Source organism: Phragmites australis, chromosome 3 (genome assembly GCF_958298935.1).
Source record: "Phragmites australis chromosome 3, lpPhrAust1.1, whole genome shotgun sequence".
In the NCBI taxonomy this organism is placed as follows: domain Eukaryota; kingdom Viridiplantae; phylum Streptophyta; class Magnoliopsida; order Poales; family Poaceae; genus Phragmites; species Phragmites australis.
Genome location: NC_084923.1, coordinates 42,547,067 through 42,570,973, shown reverse-complemented (window position 1 = coordinate 42,570,973; position 23,907 = coordinate 42,547,067). Strand labels below are relative to the sequence as shown.

Here is a 23,907-nt window from a genome sequence, read left to right as displayed (position 1 = left end):
CGTTTTCGCAGTATGTGCGCTCATGTGTCAACTTTTGTCATTGAACTCCAGAGTGCTTGAAAAACATGAAGTATCTCTTTTCTACACAACTGACACTGCATTCTGACATGCAGCGGCACATCTTGAGTACATGAAAGATTTCTGAATTGTAAATTGTAGAAGATAGCTGACTGCGGTTTTATCAACTATTGTTTCTGTAGAAACAAACAATTGCTTGCATTCATGTCTTGGTTTCATCCGAACGGATTATTATTGATAGCTGATGAAACAAGCTGGAAAACTGTACTGGACTGGAACCCTGACGGTCGCCTCTTTTTGCACTCGAAATGGAAACAGCCCACGATATATCAGCATCATGTTATCAACTTCTAAAGTCTTTAGACCTTTCCTTTTCTTAGAACTCTGTACGTCCCCATCGCTGAAATTCTGCCTGCACTATCACAACGTCATTAGCGTAGGAAAATCCAAACCAGGTCACTACAGTTTAGACCTTTGCATTGTAGCCACCTCCCCTATTTCTGTACCAGCAAATCCAGCAGGCAGGTCGGTACATGCGTGTATTCAAGTACATCAACATGAACCAGGTTGCAAAATGCAAACACGTATGAAACGTGCGCGTGTTATTACCGTGTCAGCGTTGATTAATGCTTGGTCTATTTCTCCCTGGATTTGGAAGACAGGGTTGCACTGTGACCCTGTCATCCTGAGTTCCTGAAAATTTTTATTTTATTTTAGCCATTTTAATACTAATATTTTAAAGACAACATGTGGCACACTAAAATTTTTAGAAACTAGTCTCTTTTATCACGTCAAAGTGCATAGTGTGACTTACTGTGTAGTCACGCCAATGCATATAGCGTGATCAAGTTGTGAGCCACGCTATGTACTTTGACGTAACAAAAAGTGTCACGTGATAAGGCGCTGGGGGATGACGTTGTGATCATCTTGATTGCACCATATGCATTAGCTTGATCAAGTTGTGAGTAATGTTATGTACTTTGATATGATAAAATGGATTAGTTTTTAGAAATTTAGTATCTCACGTGTTGTTTTTTAAAATATTAGTTTAAAAATGATTAAAATAATAAAAATCTCAGTTCCTGGCCACCTGTTGTCGGCTGACGAGTATTAAAGAGCACTTTTACTGTACTCCCATTACCTCTCAAGAGGTAAGAGCTTTGAGTAAATCTTAGCCATTGATGTAGAGGCTTTGCTTTGGGTAAGAAAAGATTAACCGGTTATTCCCGGTGGTCAATCGAATGAGAAATGGAATCAACCGGCACATAAGGAAGGTAATTATGCTAATTGGTGAGTAACTGCCTTAAGAGCATTGAGTGTATTTATTGCTTTGGTCATGACATGCATGCTGGACGACGTCGCCTTTTTCTTTCATTTCACTTTTCTCTTTCTGAATCCACATCATAAAAATGTTGAGTGAATTCAAATTGAATCTAAATATATTGATTGGATTCAACTATGGACTGCAGAGTGAGTTATGAACTTGGGAAATTTTCAAAATTATTAAATTATGTTCACATTTGTTGATGATGCAAGCAATCAATGGATGTGTATCCTCGACGAATTTTATTCATTTCAACTTAGCTACCAAGAACATTGTACGATTCGATTTAATATAATTTGAGGAGAACAATCTCAGTTGCGGAACATACATTACGTTCTACAATGGTTCATCTTTACACAATGATACACATTCAAAAAAAATTCCTTTAATACTTACATGCCTAGTTGGCACAGATAGTATTTCCTTTGTAATGGCCTCAGGTAACATATTACCTCCCAAGGGTAATAGGTAACCATATATAACCTGAGTCATCAAGTCAAGAGCAACGAACGGTCCATATTACTTGGGAGCACTGTAAAATTTCCCATTAAAAAAAGGTTGGGCTTATTAAGCAGTTGGCAAGGTCAAGGCGTCGCTGTTGACGACGTGAAGGTAGCATGGGGGCACGTCGGACCGGGAGGGAGCTGAATGCGGCGGGGACGTGGGGCTACACCGGTCCGACCACCCGTTTTCAGTGCAGTGGCCCTAAACTATTTCATCGTAATCTCTATGCCAACAAGGATTCGATGTCATCGTTCAACGGATGCTAAACACAATCTTTAGCGCCCGGGACAATGTACAATGTACGAGATGATTAGCTACGGCCGGCGATCATATGATCTTTGGCGCAGATGGGGTGAGAAAGCGAAGAAAAATGAGCGCGCGCGAGCGACCTACCGGGGCCAACATGCCAGCAACGTCCGCTCGATCAGCCGCGCAGGCCGCACACAAATGATTGCGACGCCGGGCGATCGTCCGGTCCGCCGGGAATCGCGTCGTCCGCGCGCGATCTCCGTGCCAGTCGTCTCCCTCCCGACCACTCGGCTCGGCAGCAGGTCAGCAGCTAGTTGTCTGTCTCGACCATTTGCCATATAGCTAGGATCAGTTCAAACCAGTCGCGAACCTTGGCGTACGTGTTATATATCTTTTGACTTGCAGACGAGCGAGCCCGACGAGACCCGGCCGGCGACCTGTTCTTTCAGAGGTTGCTGCCGCTTCTTGGTCTGAAGGATCCAGGCAGGCATAGTGCCGCGTGCATAGATCGGATTTGAGGATGTGGTGCTGCAGTGGCGCAGAGGAGGAGCCTTACAGCGCCCCGGCGGCCGGCAACCTGGCCGCACCGCCGCCGCGAGCACCAGGTTCTTTCCTCCCCTTTTTTTTTTTCTTCTTTTTCTCCACACCACTCGCTAGCGTTCCAAATCGTATTGGCTTGAATTTCGAATGACATTGCAATGTGCAGCCCAGCCGAGAGGGCCGAACGTGCCGAGAACCGGCGCCGCGACTGCGGCCAAGGTGCTGCCCATCGACGTCCCGGCCGTGGCGCTGTCGGAGCTGAACCGGCTCACGGGCAACTTTGCGGACAGGGCGCTGGTCGGAGAAGGCTCCTACGGTCGCGTGTACCGCGCGACGCTCAGCACCGGGGAGGCCGTGGCGGTCAAGAGGTTCGACAACGGCAGCTCCTCCGGCCAATCCGAGGCTGAGTTCTGCGAACAGGTGATGAGAAATGCTAGCTAGCTCCTTATTTGCACTACCATCCGTCCATCCCTAGCTGCTTGTGCAGATAAATAGAGCTACGGCAACTGACGAGCGCTGTCTCTTGCCTCTTCTTGGTGTGATCTGCGCACGCACGCAGCTATCCGTGGTGTCCCGGCTCAAGTGCGAGCACTTCACCCAACTGCTGGGCTACTGCCTGGAGCTCAACAACCGGATCGTGCTCTACCAGTTCGCCACCATGGGCTCCCTCTACGACATACTCCACGGTACAAACGAGCAAACTAATAACCTACCCAAAATGACTCAGAAACATGCACACGCAGAATCTCACCGTCACGGCGCCACACGCGCATGATCGCAGGGAAGAAGGGGGTGAAGGGCGCGGAGCCCGGGCCGGTTCTGACGTGGAGCCAGCGTGCCAGGATCGCGTACGGGGCCGCGAGGGGGCTGGAGTACCTGCACGAGAAGGCGCGGCCGCCGATCGTGCACCGTGACGTGCGCTCCAGCAACGTTCTGGTCTTCGACGGCCACGACGCCAAGATCGGCGACTTCAACCTCACCAACCAGTCCCCCGACTCCGCCGCGCGCCTGCACTCCACCAAGGTGCTCGGCACGTTCGGCTACCACGCCCCAGAGTAAGCACTGCAGGCGCTGTCCGCCGTCGGATCAGATTTTGGACGGTCCAGACCAGCTTAATTCGATCGAATTCATGGAGCTATCTGAATCACCTTGCGTTTGTCAGGTACGCGATGACGGGACAGTTGACGCAGAAGAGCGACGTGTACAGCTTCGGCGTCGTGCTCCTGGAGCTCTTGACCGGGAGGAAGCCCGTGGATCACACCATGCCCAAGGGGCAACAAAGCTTGGTCACTTGGGTAGAACTCCACCCCGTCCTTCGTGTATACTAGCTGTGATACGTTTCTCGTTACGCATGCAGTATCTGCATCGTTACGCAGTGTCTCGTGTTAACTGAATTGCCTGAAAAATCCATGCCCTGTCCAGGCCACTCCACGATTAAGCGAGGACAAAGTCAAGCAGTGCGTGGATCCCAAGCTGAGCAACGACTACCCGCCGAAAGCCGTGGCCAAGGTACGCCGGATTTGAGCACGGGGTCCATCGACTCTGCATTGCCTTCCTCCTGCACTTCATGGTATTCCTTTTTGATTTGTTTGAGTTTCTCTTGTGCAGCTCGCGGCGGTGGCGGCGCTGTGCGTTCAGTACGAGGCCGATTTCAGGCCGAACATGACGATCGTCGTCAAGGCTCTCCAGCCCCTCGTCAATGCCCGGCCAGGAGGAGATCACCAGTAGCTAGAGAGAGAGAGAGAGAGAGAGAGAGAGAGAGAGAGAACGTGCTGTGCTAGTGTCTTCGCCCTCTGCGTCAATTTAGCACTATTCGTTCGACCAATTGTTCCAAGCGTTAGCTGTAATCGAGCGAGTTCTTTTTAACTTCTGTAATTCTTGTTTATGACACTGTTGTCACAAGAAATGGTCTGCTTGACCTTAAGAGTGTAATTCCACTGTTACAAACGATGCCTAAGTATTCATATATGGGATGTATATGCATCATGTTGCCTATATTTAGTGTCATGTGCATAACCTATAGTCCGTAGAGAGAGGCTAGAAATCGTAACAGGTGATTTTGTTGGAGTTAGTGGAACATCGCAGCTATGGCAGACCACCTCGCCTGAACTTTGACCCTAAACAAAATCCACCTTTCAATTCTATCTTGGCAATCCAACTCAGAAATTCCCATATCCAAATTCGAAGTTCTAACTTGAACTTCAAACCCTCCAGCACGAATAATTAAAAACTCTCAACTCCAATTCTGAAGTTTTATTTCAGAAATTCAACCTATCAACTGAGGAAGTCAGAATTGACGGAAGAAAGAAGACTCGAGGCCCTTGGGCCCAGCTGAGTACCTTGAAAACGAGTCTTCTGCATGAGTAATTTTGGCTCAGATACTGCTCTGGACCACCGGCTGGCTCTTCTTCTAGCTGAACCTTTGTGCGGCCTCTCTGCTCAGCCTCAGAGTCGGATCATCTTCAGCATTCCGTCAAATGAAAAGAAAAGAAACAAACGATCATCTACAGCATCTACCGACACCGTCTCGCCAGCAGATGTGGCCGTGACACTCGGCAGCCGGCAACGACTAGTTAGGACAAGGGGAACGGCCGCGTGATCGGGGCCGGCGACCGGTGAAAGAGAAGATGGCGGCCAAGTGAGGTCGGTCGTCGGGAGATTCAAGCGACATGTTTAGTGGTACCCGTTACTTCGTTTGGGTTGTGGTGTACCATTTAAATGAACCAACGATCTAATAAATTTATTGAAAAAATTAGAGGTATTTTGAGTAGACGAATTATGAAGAAACATACATGGCTTTTACATATGTTCGAGTCTATTTGAAAATAATAACTTTACGTGATATTTATCTTATATTTATCTGAGTCTATTACAAAGATTATATGTCTAACTTAGATAGATCTAATTATAATCGACGACTTCTTTACTCGACTTTAGTTTTCTTCTGACTTATTGAAAAGTTTGAGCGACTTCTTCAATCTCTAATAGCTCTAGTCTCTTATCCTCCGCAAGGGTCCCAAACTTCGTATATATATGGTTGAGTCGTATGTCCTATGGAGTCTGTATTTGTATTTTTGAGATAAATCTTTCTGTTTACGAAACACCCTAGGTAATTACAGGTAATTAATTTCATTCAGGGATTCTCTTTCTGAAGATAGAGATATGTTTCGAGAATTACATGGAATCTTGTAATACCGGTATGGTAATTATCCAGTATTAATCATCATCAAGTCCCTCATCAGCATGTGAAATGAGATTTTGATGGATCAAGTACATAGGTGTCGGTGTATCAGGAACCGGGGATCCCTGAGTCCCGAGGCCAGGCCAGCCGTCCGCCACGTGTCACCATCCTGCGAGGTCCCTCCTGCGGGATGAGGAAAATCTAAGTTTCGGGAGAAGGTGCTCGGGGCCACAGCCTCTGGTCCCCGAGCACCCCATTTCCCCGATGACCCGCAGAGTCCAAGTGACGGGAAGAAAGTGCTCGGGGAGGTGCTCGGTCGCCCCCGAGCACCCTAGCCCCCGATGATCAGAAGAGCTAAGTTCCGGGAGAGAGGGCTCGGGGGGCTGCGTGCGGCAGCCCCCGAGCGCTCGGTTCCCCGAGGGTCAGTGCAAAAGTGCTCGGGAGAGAGTGCCCGGGGTTGCACGTGGCAGCCCCCGAGCACTTGGTTCCCCGAAGGTTCGAGCAAAAGCGCTCGGGAGAGAGTGCCGGGGGTTGCACGTGGCAGCCCCCCGAGCACTTGGTTCCTCGAAGGGTCAGCGCAAAAGTGCTCGAGAGAGAGCGCTCGGGGTTGCACGTGGCAGCCCCCGAGCACTCGGTTCCCCGAAGGTTCGTGCGAGAGTGCCCGGGAGAGAGTGCTCGGGGAGGTGAACAGTACCCCCGAGCACTCGGTGCCCCGACGACCCAGAAGGGCCCCCGAGGGGCCCGCCGACGAGGTATTAACCAGTCAGAGGTCCGAGGCTGCATTTAATGGGCGTGCGCGGCCTGACATCCTGACATCCCCAACTGCTCCCGCCGCAGTGTCAGTCCCTGCCATGCTTTGGCATAGAGGCGTGGGGCAATTAATTGCACGAGTCCCGTCCCGTATCATCCGGTGTATCTCGGGATAACGTTGTCAGGATCAAGGCGTTCCCCCTGCCACCCTGCCGTGGCAGAGGAACAAGCCAGGGTGGGCGCGCCGGGTGCCTCTGTGGCTGCTCGGTGGGCCCTCTCAACGGCGCCTGGCGCCAGGGCATCCATAGTGACGAGTGACCGGACGCGCGCCGCGTTTTTCGACCGCCCCTGTCACTTCGCCCAGAGGAAATGATGACGCCTTTCTCAGTCGTGGCGTCTGGGAACTTGTGCCCCTTCTTTCCCGTTCGGGGTATGTCGTGGCCGGCGAGTGCATAAAAGGATGGGCATACAAAAAGAGGAGGAGATGGAGAAAATCAGACAACATCGGATAAAGATCGACTCGAAGCATCGAAGGAGAGAACAAGCCCAAGCAATCGACCGTGCCACACTTAGACGAAGAACACTGCAAGCAAGCCTGAGCAGAGCTAGAACAAGGAGCCTCAAGCTCTTAGTTAGAAAATATATTCTTGTAACCAGACATATTCCTTGAGGGATCCCCCAGGGAAAGTTATTGTATCCATACAGGAATAGGGTATTACGCCTCCGTGCGGCCCGAACCTGTCTAAATTTCGGTGCATTTACTTCCCTTTGCACTAGGTCGATCATCCCCCACCACCAGCCGTTGTATTTATTTCCACTTCCATTTATTTCTCCGACGAACTTATTCAGGATCATCCCCCCGGCCGGATCTCTAAAAAGGGGTCTCTCGGGATCCCTGCGACAGGAGTTCACCCTCCGACAATAGGCATCAAAGATAAAAAAAATTGTCCGACTATATCATCGAGTAAAACTCGGGTTCTCGATTAAGGTAAAACATCTAACTGAGTTCTCAGATTACTTACTTGGGATTCTGAACGCCTCCGAGTTCTCAAGCGAGTCCTCGAGAAGGTGTTTCATCCGAGTAGATTTTCTAATCAATCCATAAATAACATCCCATCCTTACAAGTATACGAGGGAGATAAGACTCATCGATGGCCAGGCTCGGAAGTTGAATTATCACAACGGAAATTTTGTGTAGTGGTGAAAACATTCTCTCACGAGTACGGAAGAGTTGATGTACCATCTTTTTTTTTACTGTACCTCATGCATTAAAAAATCCAACGGATAAACGGTTGTGCTGGTGACCGCCTCTTGGTCTGTGCGAGCCAGCTGAAAAGATGTAGCCTTGATGACCTCACGTCACTTGGATGTTTGTGGCTCATAATGTGGCCACGCCTGGAATTAATGTTCGGAAGATGAAGCGATGCATCTCTTGACTCGTTAGCCTATATAAATCTTCAGGTGCCGGAGATCAGCTGCATTAAACCTGAATTAGATCATGGAATCTCCTCATTCGTTTGAATACACGCCTTCTTCTCCTGATTATTCTCCATCTTCCTTCGAGTACTCACCCCTTACCCCGTCGTAGTGTCCCACTATATCTGGTTTTGTGGTGGTGGTTACCGACGTCTCCTTCGATGTGGAGGCTGAATAGAAGTCGACGACTCGCAGCATCCCTATTAAAGATGGCAAGCCCCCAACATCTCCAGTCCAATATGAGGTGGACTAAGATCTCTTGGAGGTGGAAATAAAGGAAGAAGAGGCAGTGGCTGAGGCAGAGAAAAGGGAGGCGTCTGATAGCGTCTTCATTAAAGATGGCAAGATGCCGACCATTTCATTCTCTACATCCTCATGTTATTCTGACGAGGATGGATGAAAGGAGTAGCCGGAGTAGCGACACTGATAATGATGGTAGGGAGCCAATACCTCTCCAAAACCCGTCGACGTTCGACGGCTCGGTTAGTGCATCATCATCAGACACAACTTGATCTTGAAGGTACTTGCAAATTAGGTCGATCCGTGAAACTTCACTTTCGAGCTGAGCCACGAGTTCCCCCGCAATTCCTTTTGGGGCGTCGGTCCCTAACAAGCCACTGAGCTAGTTATAGGTCTCATAGATCACCACCCTTTGCTTATGTCCTTTGATGATTTCACAAATAGCTTCGAGAGTTTTTCTATGAAAATTCCAGGTTGCCCTGGAGATCATAAGGATGCTAGGCGGGTAAAACTATTGACGAGACAGTTATCCTTCTTTAGGATATACTTAACCTCAAGTCCGATGAATTTCTTTTTTAGCTTCCTCACATCTACGAGGTAGTCTATCGTGATCTTATGTGATGTTTTATACTCCTTACTAACTTGCTCCACCAACTGCGAATCCCCTTTGACAAGTAGGCAGCATATGCCAATAGCAGAAGCTAATCGGAGTCAAGCGAGCATACCCTCATATTCAGGTACATTATTCGTGGCTGAAAAATTAATCTACAAAGCATATTGCAGGCTTTCTCCTATTAGAGATATTAGTATAATCCCAGCCCCCACGCCTTGAAGTGTGAGTGATCCATCGAAGAATAAAGTCCATCTACTCAATAGGTTGTTGTGGCCATCCTAAAATTGATCGAGTTCTGTCCATTCGGCCACGAAGTCAGCGAGTACTTGCGACTTGATTGCTCTTGAAGGCACAAAATGGACGTCGAATTCTTCGAGTTTAACGGACCACTTGGCATTCAACCGATTGCATCTCTGTTGTGCAGGATCTCGCCGAGTGGGAAAATTAATGGTACGGTAATCTTGTGAGCCTAGAAGTAATATCGCAATTTACGAGAGGCCATTAGTACAACATATAATATCTTCTGCAACTGCGGATAGCATTCTTTAGGATCGTTGTGCACTTCACTGATGTAGTACACCAATCATTAGTTTTTTCTCTCATTTGTCTTATGTTTATCTTTTCACTACCAATACCCCACTTACAACACATGGTCTAGCTATGATATATAAGAGCTATCTTCATTAGAGTTGGGAGAGATTAGCAAAGAGGTGAAGAAATATACCTCTTTAAATTTTTGAATGCCTCGTATGCCTCTCTTGACCATTCAAACTTGTCATATTATCTTAGTAGCTTCAAGAAGGGAAATCCTCGATCTCTGACCCAGAAAATAAAACGGCTAAGGACTGTCATGCAATCGGTTAGTCTTGAAACTTCTCGCACTGACCTAGTAGGTTGCATCTCTTCAATGGCTTTGATCTTCTCAGGATTGACTTTGATTCCTCGATATGATACCATGTAATCAAGTAGTACCCCGTATCGACTCCAAACATGCACTTCTTCAGGTTCAACATGACTCAATTCTTGCGTAGGTTGTTGAACATCTCTTGTAGGTCGAAGATGAGATCTTCCTTCTTTTTGATTTTGACATCGAGATCATCGATGTAGGGCTCGACATTTCAGCCAATCTGATCATGGAGTGTTATATGTATTCCTCTTTGAAATGTGGCACTGACATCGTTTAATCCAAAGGGCATCTTGACATAGCAGTAGACTCTAAACGAATTGATAAAGGAGGCCTTCTACTCATCCTCCAAATGCATGCTAATCTATTGATAACCAGAGTAGGCATTGAGAAAGCTTAGATAGTCGCAGAACGAGGTGAAATCAACTATATGATCTATTTGTGGTAGAGTAAAAACTATTTAGGGCAACCTTTGTTGGGATCGGTGAAATCAACACACATTTGCCATTTACCGTTTGATTTCTTGACCATGACAGGATTTGCGAGCCACTTAGGGTTATCCACCTCCCAAATAAAACTTGTCTTGGTGGGTTTTTTTTTATTTCCTCTTTGATGGCTTCTTTTCGGTTAGGCACGAAACGTTGGAATTTCTGATTGATCGGCTTTATGTCAGGCCGGATAGTTCTTTTGTGCTCAATCACCCCCTAGGGATCCTAGACATGTCTAACATTTGCCACACGAACACGTCGGTGTTTGTCTGGATAACGGTAATGAGCGGGAGTTCCTATTTTGGATCTAGTTTGGAGTCAATCTGAACAGTCTTGGATGGTTCCGCCAGGTTCAGAGGAACTGCTTTGACTTCACCGTGAGACTTCACGACTACCATATGCCTTGAATTTTCCATCTCTTTGTCTGGTTGATGCTGCATGGCCATATCCAGACTCTGTTTGTCACAGCGTAGACATACCTTAGGACGACCCTGGACGGTGATGACTCATTCGGGTCCCGAGATTCTCACGCACTGATGAGCATAATGCATGGTTGTCATGAATTTAGTGATAGTAGGTCTTCCCAAGATGACATTGTATGTCGTCTAAAAGTCGACCACGCCGAATAGAATCTTTCTGTCTGGAAGCTGTTATGCCTTTCGAAGGTAACAAAGAGCAATATATAGCCGATGAGAGTAGCCAAAGATCCAGTACCATACCGTGAAAGGTTTGAATAATCTGCTTGATTGCGGACTGGGAGATATGCATCCCTTCAAGTGCATTAGCGAAGAGGATGTTCAGGGAACTTCCTCCGTCGATAAAAACATGGGTAACCCTATAGTTATTTATTATAGCCTCGACCACTATTGGGAAGCAGCCAAACCGTACGAAGTTATCAGGACAATCTTCTTACCTGAAGGAGATCTCAATGTTTGACCACTTAACGCCCTAACGACCCTTGGGGAGACGGCTAAGACTTCTTGAATATGTGGTCGATCATTCTCTTGTCCAGCTAAAAAGACATCAGATATGTGTCGTCCTCACTGCCGTTGGATCTGGAATCCCTACTTTGGGCCACGACCTAAGGATTGTGATAGGGGATTATGTGGTCTGCCTTGATCGGCACTCTTTTCAGGCAGGGCCAGATGTGAGTTCTCGGCCTAGATGATGACCTCTTTTGTTAAGTCGATCGTCGAGTTCATCCAATCCTTACCGGCTGGAGTCGCTAGATATGTGATCAAAGGACGTATTAGGGTCTCTTGCAGAAAAAGGATCATCTTATTAGTTACAAACCTGAAGCATTCAACCCCTTGCTGATGGTCGGGAGACGGTAAGACCAGTGCTCCATTAAAGATCTAGGGAGGTGTGCTCATCTTGTGCAGACCGTTGCCCGCAGCCGAAGTTGGAGGGCCATGTTCATTTGTAGGGTCGCTGTCATGATTACTTAGATCGTCACCCTGTCTTCAAGAGCGAAAACTTCTCGTGGGTAACCTCTGCTGGAGGAAGTGTACAAATCCATCATAGAGTTTTTATCGGATTGCTCTGGTTTGGTGTCTTGACAATCCATGTTGTCAGAAGCTGCAAGTATTTATCCTGACTTACTGTGAATCAGACATTCATATTTGTCTTGGTAGCCGAGTGGTTCGAACTTGATGCCGTAATCTTTAGCGTATTGATCCATAAATCGACTTACCTCGTTGCTTGAATCGTTATCGAAAAATTCGTCGTTAAAATTCACCCGATCGATCACTTGCTCGCTAGGAAGAGAGGTAAATTTGTCATACAACCCTTCATCCAAAAAATTGGTTCTCGGTGAAGGCTTGAGTGATGTCGACGGCATGTTCTGTGCGACTCTTCAACGCCTATTGTGGTGATCCCCACAGATAGCGCCAACTGTCGACGATTTATAAACCATAGATCTAACGAATTTGTTAAAAATGTATGGATACTTCGAGTGGACGAATCACAGGAGAACACACGATATTTTTTATACATGTTTGAGTCTCTTTGAGGACAATAATCTTATGTTATATTTGTCTTATATTTATTTGAGCATGTTATAAGAGGTATGTGTCTAGCCTAGATGTATTTAAAACTAGTCGATGATTTTTTTGCTTAACTTCGTGTGTCTTCTGGTTTATTAAAAGGTTTGAAAGACTTTTTCGACTTCTAATGACTCTTGTTTCTTGTTTTCCGCAGGGGTCTTAGGCTTTGTATCGTAGTTGTGTAGAGTCTTTCTTCTTATTTACGAGACACTTTAGTTACTTACAGTTAATTTTCTTTTATCTAGGTATCTTTTTTGAGATAGAGATATATTATAAGAATTATAGAAAATACTAAAATATTTATATATGGTAATTATTCAGTACTATCGATATGGTGCACATACGCGAACGAAGAGGAAATCGACCTACTACTTGGGTACACGTGGCATGGCATGGCATGCCATGGTGCCATCTTTTACTTTACCCGGACGGATCAAGTGCCAGCGCCATTTCAGGAGTTCTTGTCAGCATACGTATTGGTTGTATATCTGAGTGGAGATATATAGATTATACAATGTCTCCCATCACTTCATCACATTTCCATTTCCTTGTCCAAATGAACTTTCCAGATGTTGCCTCGATTGGTTCCCCAGGCCCCAGCTGCTCAGCCCGTATGGGCTCTGGCGGGCGCCCACGTGCTTGTCACGTGTCCATGTCCCCAAGTGGAAAGCCCCAAACGTCCCGTCCCCATCTCCAAGAACGAACACCCCGGAAGCACGCAGCGCACTTGTTCGTTGTTACATACGGATACAATCAGTAATATGGTGACGAGTAATAATTTTTATGAGAACAAATAATTGAAAATAAAAATTTAAAGATACATATCCAAAACTTTTTACCTTAAGATAGCTAAAGTATATCTATCCTTATATAGAAAAAAATAATATAGAAAGAAAAGATCATGAGATCAAACTAACCTTTAACGTACGGTAGGCCCGGAGTTGAATGAGACATGTGAAACATGAGAGGTGATTGTTTATTAGCTAAGGAGGAATAAATTTTTGGATTAAGTTCGGTAATTAGTGTGGTTTAAATATAAATTTGAGTCGTGTAATTAACACTCATAAATAGTATATATTAAAAATTCATGCATAACTCTTACATTCTATATTTAATTTGTATGGAAGATACAGATTGATTTTAGCTATTGAATACAGGTGGAAGGAAATAACGATGTATTAATGATTTGTAATATTGATAACACCTATTAATTATAGGTTTTTAAATTGATTGGAGGTTTTCAAATAATTATTTTTATATACGAACATGATCCATTATTAACATACGTGAATATGCAGGAAGACATGACGCAGATCCGACAGAACAAATTCGATCCGCAGACGTTGGATGAGTGTTTAACACCAAACGCATTCGTGGCTATCTATCGGCACGGTGATACAGGATGAAGTCGAACACCGGCAAATTTGCGGCCAATGGGAGGAGACCACATTACTATACGACAGAGTGATGGTGGACGACTCATGAGTCTGAAGAGAGATGAAAAATAATATGAGATAAGAAAGATATCCGTTAGAAATAAAAAAATAGAAATATTATAATAGTATTAGACGATGCTTTAATAATAATATAAGAGAAAATTATAATAGCTGAAAATGACATAAGAAAAAAATACAGCCAAAGCTAACATGAAAACGCTACTGCATTTTGCAGGTCACCTATTAGACCACGTCTAAGAGATTTCACGTCGTGGAGGGATTTTCGTTTCCTTCAGTGCTCTAACGTTTTTCCTTCACGATTTTCGTCACGAAGGGCTCTCCAGTGTCATTCTTTGCAAGACAGTATTTTCTCTTATTTTTCTTCACGATTCCGCTCGAAAAGAAGCTGTTAGAGATAAAAGAAAATAAAAATAGAAAAGGGAATAAAAAAATAAAGGTAATATAGTTTCCCTGCGTCCTGTGAGGCTGTGACTCCTGTCAGTTGTGGCCTTGGGCTGCAGGCCGGGTTTTACGGCCGGACCAACTTGCCTTTTTAGTACAGTAGCCAACGCTGCAAGCTGTTTCTATGTGCTACATGGTGTACCTAGGTTGCCGAATCAGTCTCGTACAGATTTGCCAGCAGGATAATGATAAAAAACGTCACATAAAGTAGCATCGTGGTGTGGTAAAAGTACAGGCGAGTTCGTCCACTGAGGCCACGAAAGCCAGTTAATCGCATTAATTAACCCCGCGCCGAATTAGCTCTCGACACCTCCCGCTGCGCGCCCATGGGCGCCGGGCATGGGCGCCGGGTCGGCGAGCGCCCCCACCGGCCCACCCCCGTCGAGCTGTAGACTCGTAGTGCCCCACGCCCGCGCTATTTATGTACTACTACTTGGCTAGCCAGAGTCGCCGGAGATGGGCGTCGTCCAAAGCTCACTTCGCTCTCGCTCCACCGCTACCTCCTGTAGGTCCCCCCCCCCCTCCCTTCCTCTACTCAGGTTGCTCTCTTTGTTCTTCCGCCCCTGGTGTGTGCAGCGTGATTCTATGCTTTGCCCGGATCGTGTGCTCTGCCTTGATTACCATAGTCTTTCCAGATTCTTGGAAACGGGTTGCGTTGAGGCTCTTGGGCTGGTTACTTGATCCTCCGTTGCGTCTTTCTTTCTCCCGTTTGGTTCCTTGGGAGCAGCTGGAGTGTGATAGTCTGAAACAAGCCCTGAGTTTCTTCCCTGTTGATTGTGGGGACGTATAAGTAGAAGTTGGGAAAGTGAGGTTCTTGTTCTGTGTTTCTGACTAGTCTTCAATTGGCGAACTTGGTAGATTAGTGTGTCGTACGCATGATAATTCAGAAACCCTTCTCTGGAATTTCTTCAGACAAAAAGAAGAAAACAAATCCCTTTTCTGGGGTCCCCGATGACTAGCGAGTAGTGAAAGGATAGTGTTTGTTTCTGTTAAGCTGATCTGGTATCGTGTTAGAAAGGAGAGGGGGCTGCTGGAAGTGGATCCGTCGACTTTCGAGTGCTGTTGGTTCTTGGAACTGTTGATCTCACCGTATCTCAATACAGAAAGTGGATAGGAACAAAACTGCAGTTTCTTGATCCTGAAGAGGAGAAATTGGGACCCTTTTATTTGCTTTGCTTAGTTGTTTGTGATTGATGTCTTCAAAGACTAACGTGGTGACGTTGTGCTGTTTGTAGCGAAGTGTCATTCTATTTCATTTACTAGGTTCTTTTATGTTCTCCTATACGTATAGCTGTTTTCCTCAAATTTTGGTGAACTTAGTTTTTTGAGTTGTACCGCGTTTAGAAAAGGCATACTCTCTCTAAAAGAATAGCAGGAGCTTTTCTCATGTCACTGAAGTGAGAACTTGAACTACCCATCTGTTGGAGAAAATATGAAATGAAATCTTGTTCCATAAAAGCGTACTACCGGAAGTTCCTAGCAGTATTAGTCATCCTTGTTTCTTCCAAATTTTGATCAATTGAGAAGCAAGACGATCTCTTGCTTTATGACCTCTCTGAGTTATTTGCTGAAAATAGTACACACATACGGTTTACTACAACAGAAGAGCGTAATTTAACATGTCTCAATAATATAAAAAACTCGACCGACGAATTAGATGGCATTATAAATAAGAAGAAATAGGCACTAAATTCGTGTCGAAGAGGAGTCGGACTTTGGTTGGTCTAGATGTACATCTACACTCTCATCCAACTGAGGTCATAAAACCTCTTTAATACAATCTATGAAACCTCCTCTGTTGTTGAGGGGGAGAAATAACTTGATGTTATTATTATGTTACACTAGTTGTTGCTTGATTTTAAAATTACGGAACTTAGGACTTCATCTTTTTATAGCAAGAACCACATGTAACAGTACTAGTTCTTTTTTGCTAACATTTTTTTCCGAACGATGTAACAGTACCAGTAGTAGACATGGCAAGTTCAACGGCTTAATGTAAGTCCATGATGCTTACTATTCAGATAAGGATTCCATTATTCTTGGTCAAAATTACAACTTGGATCAGCTTAGGATTCTTTTTTTTGGCTAGCTAAGCAGTTACTATTTTGGGGTAAAATTAATTTGCACACTGATGGTACCATTGCTTTGAAAAAATTAATCTGAAACTTCTACCTTTATGATTCATCTTTCGGCACTATATGGAAAAGAAAAAAAGGTATTTTTGATATTTTCTTTTGTTTGGGAAAGACAAAAAATGATTTCTCTTTCCTGATCAAATCTGTCAACAGGGACTTGTCATAAGTTTTGAATCATTGAATATATTTTGTGGTGTACATTCATCAGTACATTTAGTAAATCTTTTGTTTTTGCATGTCACTATTGGTGCTATACCTTTCTATTTTACTGATTGACGCTTTCCACTACCCATTTACCAGTTTTGCAGGAGTGATAGCCAGTGGATAAGAGTCTTGGGTGGTTCAAGTACTTGAAATTGAGACAGAAAATGTCTTCCTCAAGGCCTACTCAGGGTTCCAGTTCATCCAGCAGGACTCGCCAGAGCTCACGGGCAAGGATATTAGCGCAAACAACCCTTGATGCTGAACTCAATGCAGAATATGAAGAATCTGGTGATTCGTTTGATTACTCCAAGTTGGTTGAAGCACAGCGGACCACTCCACCTGAGCAGCAAGGGCGTTCAGAGAAGGTCATAGCTTACTTGCAGCACATTCAGAGAGGAAAGCTAATCCAACCATTTGGTTGCTTGTTGGCCCTTGATGAGAAGAGCTTCAAGGTCATTGCATTCAGTGAGAATGCACCGGAAATGCTTACGACGATCAGCCATGCAGTGCCTAATGTTGATGAACCCCCAAAGCTAGGAATTGGCAGTAACATGCGCTCCCTTTTCACTGACCCTGGTGCCACAGCACTGCAGAAGGCACTAGGATTTGCAGATGTTTCTTTGCTGAATCCTATCCTTGTTCAATGCAAGACCTCAGGCAAGCCATTCTATGCCATTCTTCATAGGGCAACTGGTTGCCTAGTGGTAGATTTTGAGCCTGTGAAGCCTACAGAATTTCCGGCCACTGCTGCTGGGGCTTTGCAGTCGTACAAGCTTGCCGCCAAGGCGATCTCCAAGATCCAGTCACTGCCAGGTGGAAGCATGGAGGTCTTATGCAATACCGTGGTTAAGGAAGTCTTCGACCTTACAGGTTACGACAGGGTAATGGCTTACAAGTTCCATGAAGATGAGCATGGGGAGGTATTTGCTGAGATCACCAAACCTGGTATTGAGCCTTATCTTGGCCTGCACTATCCGGCCACTGATATCCCTCAAGCTGCCAGGTTTCTTTTCATGAAGAACAAAGTCCGAATGATCTGTGATTGTCGTGCAAGATCCGTGAAGATTATTGAAGATGAGGGACTCTCCATTGATATTAGCTTGTGTGGTTCAACTCTTAGAGCGCCACACAGTTGTCACCTTCAGTATATGGAGAACATGAACTCGATTGCATCCCTTGTCATGGCTGTTGTGGTTAATGAAAATGAAGAGGATGATGAAGCCGAGCCAGGACAACCATCACAACAGCTGAAGAAGAAGAAACTGTGGGGTCTCATTGTTTGCCACCATGAGAGCCCCAGATATGTTCCCTTTCCACTGCGGTATGCCTGTGAATTCTTGGCTCAAGTGTTTGCTGTCCATGTAAATAAGGAGTTTGAGTTGGAGAAGCAGATACAAGAGAAGAGCATACTGCGTATGCAAACAATGCTCTCTGACATGCTATTCAAGGAAGCCTCTCCCTTGAGTATCATATCCGGGAGTCCAAATATCATGGACCTTGTTAAATGTGATGGTGCTGCTCTTTTGTACGGGGACAAAGTATGGCGGCTACGTACGGCTCCAACTGAGTCCCAGATACGTGATATTGCCTTCTGGCTTTCAGAAGTTCATAGGGATTCCACTGGCTTGAGTACTGATAGCCTCCATGATGCTGGATATCCAGGAGCTGCTTCCCTTGGTGACATGATTTGTGGAATGGCAGTGGCTAAGATCACTTCCAAGGATATTCTTTTCTGGTTCAGGTCACATACAGCTGCTGAAATTAAGTGGGGAGGTGCAAAGCATGATCCATCTGATAAGGATGACAACAGAAGGATGCACCCTAGGTTGTCCTTCAAGGCATTCCTAGAGGTTGTCAAGATGAAGAGTTTACCCTGGAATGACTGTGAAATGGATGCTATTCACTCATTGCAACTTATACTTAGAGGTACACTGAATGATGCCATCAAGCCAGCCAGGGCATCCGGTTTGGATAACCAGATTGGTGATCTCAAGCTCGATGGGCTTGCTGAATTACAGGCAGTGACAAGTGAAATGGTTCGCCTGATGGAAACAGCAACTGTTCCAATCTTAGCAGTAGATGGCAATGGATTGGTCAATGGATGGAATCAAAAGGTAGCGGAGTTGACAGGGTTGAGGGTTGATGAGGCTATAGGAAGGCACGTACTTACGCTTGTGGAGGAATCTTCTGTACCGATTGTCCAGAGGATGCTATACTTAGCTCTGCAGGGTGGGTGGATTCTTCCTAGCTGCTCTAGTTTATTTTCCTAGTGTTTTGAGTTTTATACTTATTCGATAACACTATTTACCAATTTTTACAAAAAGCGTTCAGCACCTAACTTGTTATCTGCTACATTTGATCATTATGCTTACAGTTAATACTCAATCCCTCACAAAAAATAATAATAATCGATAATTAGCAGTATTGTGTGTTGCTTTCTAAATATCTCATCAATTGAGCAGGCAGAGAAGAGAAGGAAGTTCAATTTGAGGTGAAAACTCATGGCTCCAAGAGGGATGAGGGCCCTGTTATCTTGGTTGTAAATGCTTGTGCCAGTCGTGACCTTCATGACCATGTTGTTGGGGTGTGCTTTGTAGCCCAAGATATGACTGTTCATAAGTTGGTCATGGACAAATTTACTCGGGTTGAGGGAGATTATAAGGCAATCGTTCACAACCCAAATCCACTCATTCCTCCTATATTTGGTGCTGACCAATTTGGGTGGTGCTCTGAGTGGAATGCAGCCATGACCAAGCTTACTGGGTGGCACAGAGATGAGGTGCTAGATAAGATGCTCCTTGGTGAAGTTTTTGACACTAGCAATGCTTCCTGCCTTCTGAAGAATAAAGATGCATTTGTACGTCTTTGCATTATTATCAACAGTGCATTAGCAGGGGAAGAAGCAGAAAAGGCTCCATTTGGCTTCTGCGACCGAAATGGAAAGTACATTGAGTGTCTTCTGTCAGTGAACAGAAAAATCAATGCAGATGGTATTGTCACTGGAGTATTCTGTTTCATTCATGTTCCTAGTGATGAGCTGCAGCATGCACTACATGTGCAGCAAGCCTCAGAACAGACATCACTGAAAAAGTTGAAGGCATTCTCCTACATGCGACAAGCCATCAAGAAACCTCTCTCAGGTATGCTTTACTCTAGGGAAGTGCTCAAGAGCACAAGTTTGAATGAAGAGCAGATGAGTCAGGTTCGTGTCGCAGATAGTTGTCATCGCCAGCTAAACAAGATACTTGCCGACTCAGATCAAGATAGCATAACTGACAAGTAATCTTCTTACCGAATCTTTTAAGTTGTTCTATTAAGCTCTTGTATTTACTTTCATCTACCTTAGTAATTTGTCAGTTCTCAGACATAGTAGGTTGATGGTGTTGCTCTTTGTTTTATTTTTACTAACTACTGAAGCTCATAGTCATATGAGTTACTATCTACTTAATAATTCTCTATTATTGTGTCCACAGGTCAAGTTGCATGGATTTGGAGATGGTTGAATTTCTGTTGCAAGATGTGGTGGTGGCTGCTGTAAGTCAAGTACTGATAGATTGCCAGGGAAAAGGGATCAGAATCTCTTGCAACCTGCCAGAGAAATTTATGAAGCAAAAAGTTTACGGGGATGGTATTCGACTCCAGCAGATCCTCTCCGACTTCCTATTCGTTTCGGTGAAGTTCTCTCCTGTTGGAGGTTCTGTTGAGATAGCATCCAAACTGACTAAGAACAGCATTGGGGAAAATCTCCATCTCATAGACCTGGAACTTAGGTACACTGGCCATGCAAATTTGCATGCATGCACTTGTTTCTGATAAGGAAATCTTGAAGTATGAATGCTTAAAGTAAAGTTGCTCTTATGTTATGGGTTTTCAGGATCAAACACCGGGGAACAGGAGTCCCAGCAGAAATATTGTCACAAATGTATGAGGACAATAAAGAGCAGTCAGAGGAGGGCTTGAGCCTTCTTGCTTCTAGGAACCTTTTGAGGCTCATGAATGGCGATGTCTCTCATCTAAGGGAGGCTGGCATGTCAACCTTCATCCTCACCGTTGAACTTGCTTCTGCTCCAACAGCCATTGGACAATAAAACTAGTGCAACAAGTGATTCCCGAATGGTACGCAAAATAGCTTGCAAATGGGCTAAGTAACCTGCTGCGTTTGTCTTGTAGTAATCAGCTGCTGGTTGTGTAGCTCATTCTTATTTTCTTGATTTTGCTCTGTTACATGCACGAAGGGGTTCTTGTGGCTGCGAAACCAGCCACTAGAACATCTAACCTCCAATTGTTTGGCTAAGGATAAAATGCTCGTACCATTTACCAAGCATCCTGCTATGGATATGACCACCGAGTAAAATATCCACACACCCCTTCCCTTGCTGATAATGTCGGATGGCATAAGCTTATCATTGAAAATGAAGAAACTTTCTTTATTCCGTATACTTCTTAGTTAATACAGAATAGAAGCAACAAATATGGTTGATTTTGATTGATAATGTCGGATGGCATAAGCTTATCATTGAAAATGAAGAAGCTTTCTGTATTCCGTATACTTCTTAGTTAATACAGAATAGAAGCAACAAATATGGCTGATTTTGATTTTTGAGTTTATCCACATTGTGATGTATTGGACTTCATTTAATGTACTTTCTCTAGACAATTTCCAAGTAATCTTTTCTGAAGAATTTTGTTTTCTTCTCCAGGTGCCGCTGTTTCAGTTTATTCGGACGGGCTCCATGGCGTGCGGAGGATAGAAAATACCGCTGCCTGTAGGGTCATCGGCTGCATAAACAAGCGTGGCTTGAATTGTTTGTTGTCAGGTAAAAAGGTTGTACGCCACACTTGGCTCCGTAGCTTTCTTGTGCTATCTACCAGTGCTACTACCGTGTAAGTTTCAACTTCAAATCACATGAATAAAGATGTGCAGATCTGCCTGCAGTTCGGTCTCCCACTTTCTGCATGTAAGCCGTGCTGTACTAAGTTCTTGGGTTAATCACCAGTTTTCTCCACTGCTTAATTCATAGGTGTTCATGAAATCAACGTTTGTGCCACCCCACTCAGGTGATATATACCAAGAAGACTACAGAAATTTGTGTAGAAGCCGCTTGAAAAACTAAACGCTTTTGGCTGTTGCACGAACCTATGTGCCGTCCAAATCTGCTCCATCCTACCGGGCTTGACTGCATCTCCTTTTTTGAGTGTCTTACAGATTTTGAAACGATCCTTGTAACCTGTATAGGCAAGGAGATTCTTATGTTTTGCGTACGAATCATATGAAGCGTTGCACTGAACTGACAACGAAAGAGACGCAGCTGAGGAAGGCATACGTTACCGCGAATTTCCAGGAGCAGCCCATCACGCAAGCACCCTTAACGACCACCCGGCTGTGCGAGCGGCGCCTTCCCGTTCCCGGCGGCCTACCCCAAGTCGTGGACGACACGAAGTGGGGTGCCGAGACTACCTTCTCTTTCAGGCTCGCTTTGCGCTCGGGGAGGGGAATGGCTGCACTCGGCGCACGACGGTGTTCGGTTCGCGGGTTTGCCGACTCGCGTTTTGGCTCTTGGCTTGGTTTCGTCCCGTTCTTTGCGCGGTTGCTAGCGGCGGTTGGCTCTGCATTCCCGACGAGCACCTGTATTATCTAGGGCAATTCAGCAGTGTTGTTTGGACACTTATGTCTATTATTTTGCTAAATCGGATATCTAAATTTGACATCCGTGTTAGATTTCGAGTTGTATTTCATGTGTTTAATTTTTTTTACTAAATAAGACATCCGGTTTCAAGTCGGATTTCAACATGGTATCCTATAACGGTAATTCAGAGCTATAACGGTACCTTGATTGTCTGTGAGAAATGGTGCATCATTGAGCCTGTTAACAATTCAGCATTGATTGGAGTGGAGAATTTTAGCTGCAAGAAGACAACGGAGATCAGATTCAGTGTGTGTTGGGCACGAGAGTTGGCAAGTAGCAGAGGTGTTGCAGATGCAGGCAAAAAGCATCCAAGTTTCGATGGCAAGTACCCTGACACTCAATGTAATGTAAGGATGTGTTTGGATACTTATACCAACTCCTACTATGGGATTGTTTTGAATGAGTTGATACAGTTTACATGTTTGGTTGGTTGTACAGGATAACACATGTTTATGTTTAGTTGGTTGTATAGGATGAAACGAACTCGTATAAACTCATGTTTGGTTGGCTGAATCTGTACAGATAAGATCATCTATTCTCTTCTTATGGTGAAGTTATTCCCTGTTTCTAGTTCTCTTCTTGTTTCTGTTCTCTTTCACGATGTAGACACTACAAATGGTAGAGGTCCGAACCAAAGCATAGAGTTGTACAACCTCCAAGATCATAGAAGCTACGAAACAGCATTCACAACATACACTGAGGATCAATACACAACACAAATAACTGTCATTATTTGGTGTTAGCAGCTAAGCATAAAAAAATGAACACCGAGGCTCAATGAAAAATGAAAACAGAGGCAGGTTCACATGGGGCTCTATCAAAATATTTTTTCTTTCATTTCCACAGCTGGTCCACATGAGGCTCAATCAAAATAATCAAGCTGTCGTGCACAAGAGCTGAAACCATACAAAGCCATATATGAGTCAACAAGGGAAAAACACAGGAAAAATAATCTTTCATATCTGCAACAAAGGTGCTTCAGCTTGTTTTCTTCTCCTCTCTTTCCCCCTTCCTTTTATTCTTCTCTAGGACATCATATATATGCCAAACAGGAACTGAAGATTGATGAAAATAGAAGATAAATGAATCCTACAAACATGGCAGGATTACTGAAGCCAATTGGCTATATCAGACCTTTATCTGAATATTTACATGACTGCGGATAAACAGAGTGCATGCATCACATTTTGGTTCACATTTAATCTAACAGCTGGTACTAAAGCATGGCATTCATACAGAGCACAATTACACAACCTGCAGATTCGCCTTCACAAGGCTATTGTTGGTTATCTTCAGAAGTATCTAATAGCAACTTAGCAGTAAAGTCAGCACAATAGTAATATTCAGATAGACCCATTATCACTAGTTCTCAAGTTCATAAATTCATATGCACCCAATATCATAAGTTCACAAATTCTTTTAGGCTGTTTCAGAACAGCATTAGCTAAAGACACTCGCAAGTAACTAGCAGGTCACGAGATCACAAGTTCATAAGTTCACAAGTTCTCAAAAGATCATATCTCATACTAGCATGCCATTAGTAAAAGCAGCTCCCAAAGACACTCGCATGTAACTAGCAGGCCATTAGCAAAATATCATAAGTCATACTAGCTATGGATCTATATCTGGAAGATGCTTTTTGATGTACTAG

The 23,907-nt window shown here is 44.6% G+C and overlaps 2 protein-coding genes across 3 annotated transcripts; both read left to right on the top strand.

The window, feature by feature from the left end:
• Positions 1–2,444: 2,444 nt before the first annotated feature.
• On the top strand, positions 2,445–4,622 carry LOC133913182 (probable protein kinase At2g41970). Its single transcript, XM_062356247.1, has 7 exons — positions 2,445–2,700; positions 2,802–3,055; positions 3,195–3,321; positions 3,417–3,690; positions 3,798–3,930; positions 4,058–4,144; positions 4,244–4,622. The coding sequence occupies exons 1-7, from the start codon at positions 2,616–2,618 to the stop codon at positions 4,361–4,363; spliced, it is 1,080 nt and encodes a 359-aa protein (XP_062212231.1). The 5' UTR covers positions 2,445–2,615; the 3' UTR covers positions 4,364–4,622.
• Positions 4,623–14,506: 9,884 nt separating this feature from the next.
• On the top strand, positions 14,507–21,514 carry LOC133913180 (phytochrome a). Of its 2 annotated transcripts, XM_062356245.1 has the most exons (7): positions 14,507–14,735; positions 16,190–16,225; positions 16,666–18,798; positions 19,032–19,848; positions 20,043–20,339; positions 20,444–20,685; positions 21,270–21,514. In XM_062356245.1, exons 3-6 carry the CDS (start codon positions 16,734–16,736, stop codon positions 20,655–20,657), a joined length of 3,393 nt encoding a protein of 1,130 aa, XP_062212229.1. In that variant the 5' UTR covers positions 14,507–14,735; positions 16,190–16,225; positions 16,666–16,733; the 3' UTR covers positions 20,658–20,685; positions 21,270–21,514. The 2 variants fall into 2 exon arrangements, with proteins under 2 accessions (XP_062212229.1, XP_062212228.1); XM_062356244.1 differs by lacking the exon at positions 16,190–16,225.
• Positions 21,515–23,907: the final 2,393 nt, after the last annotated feature.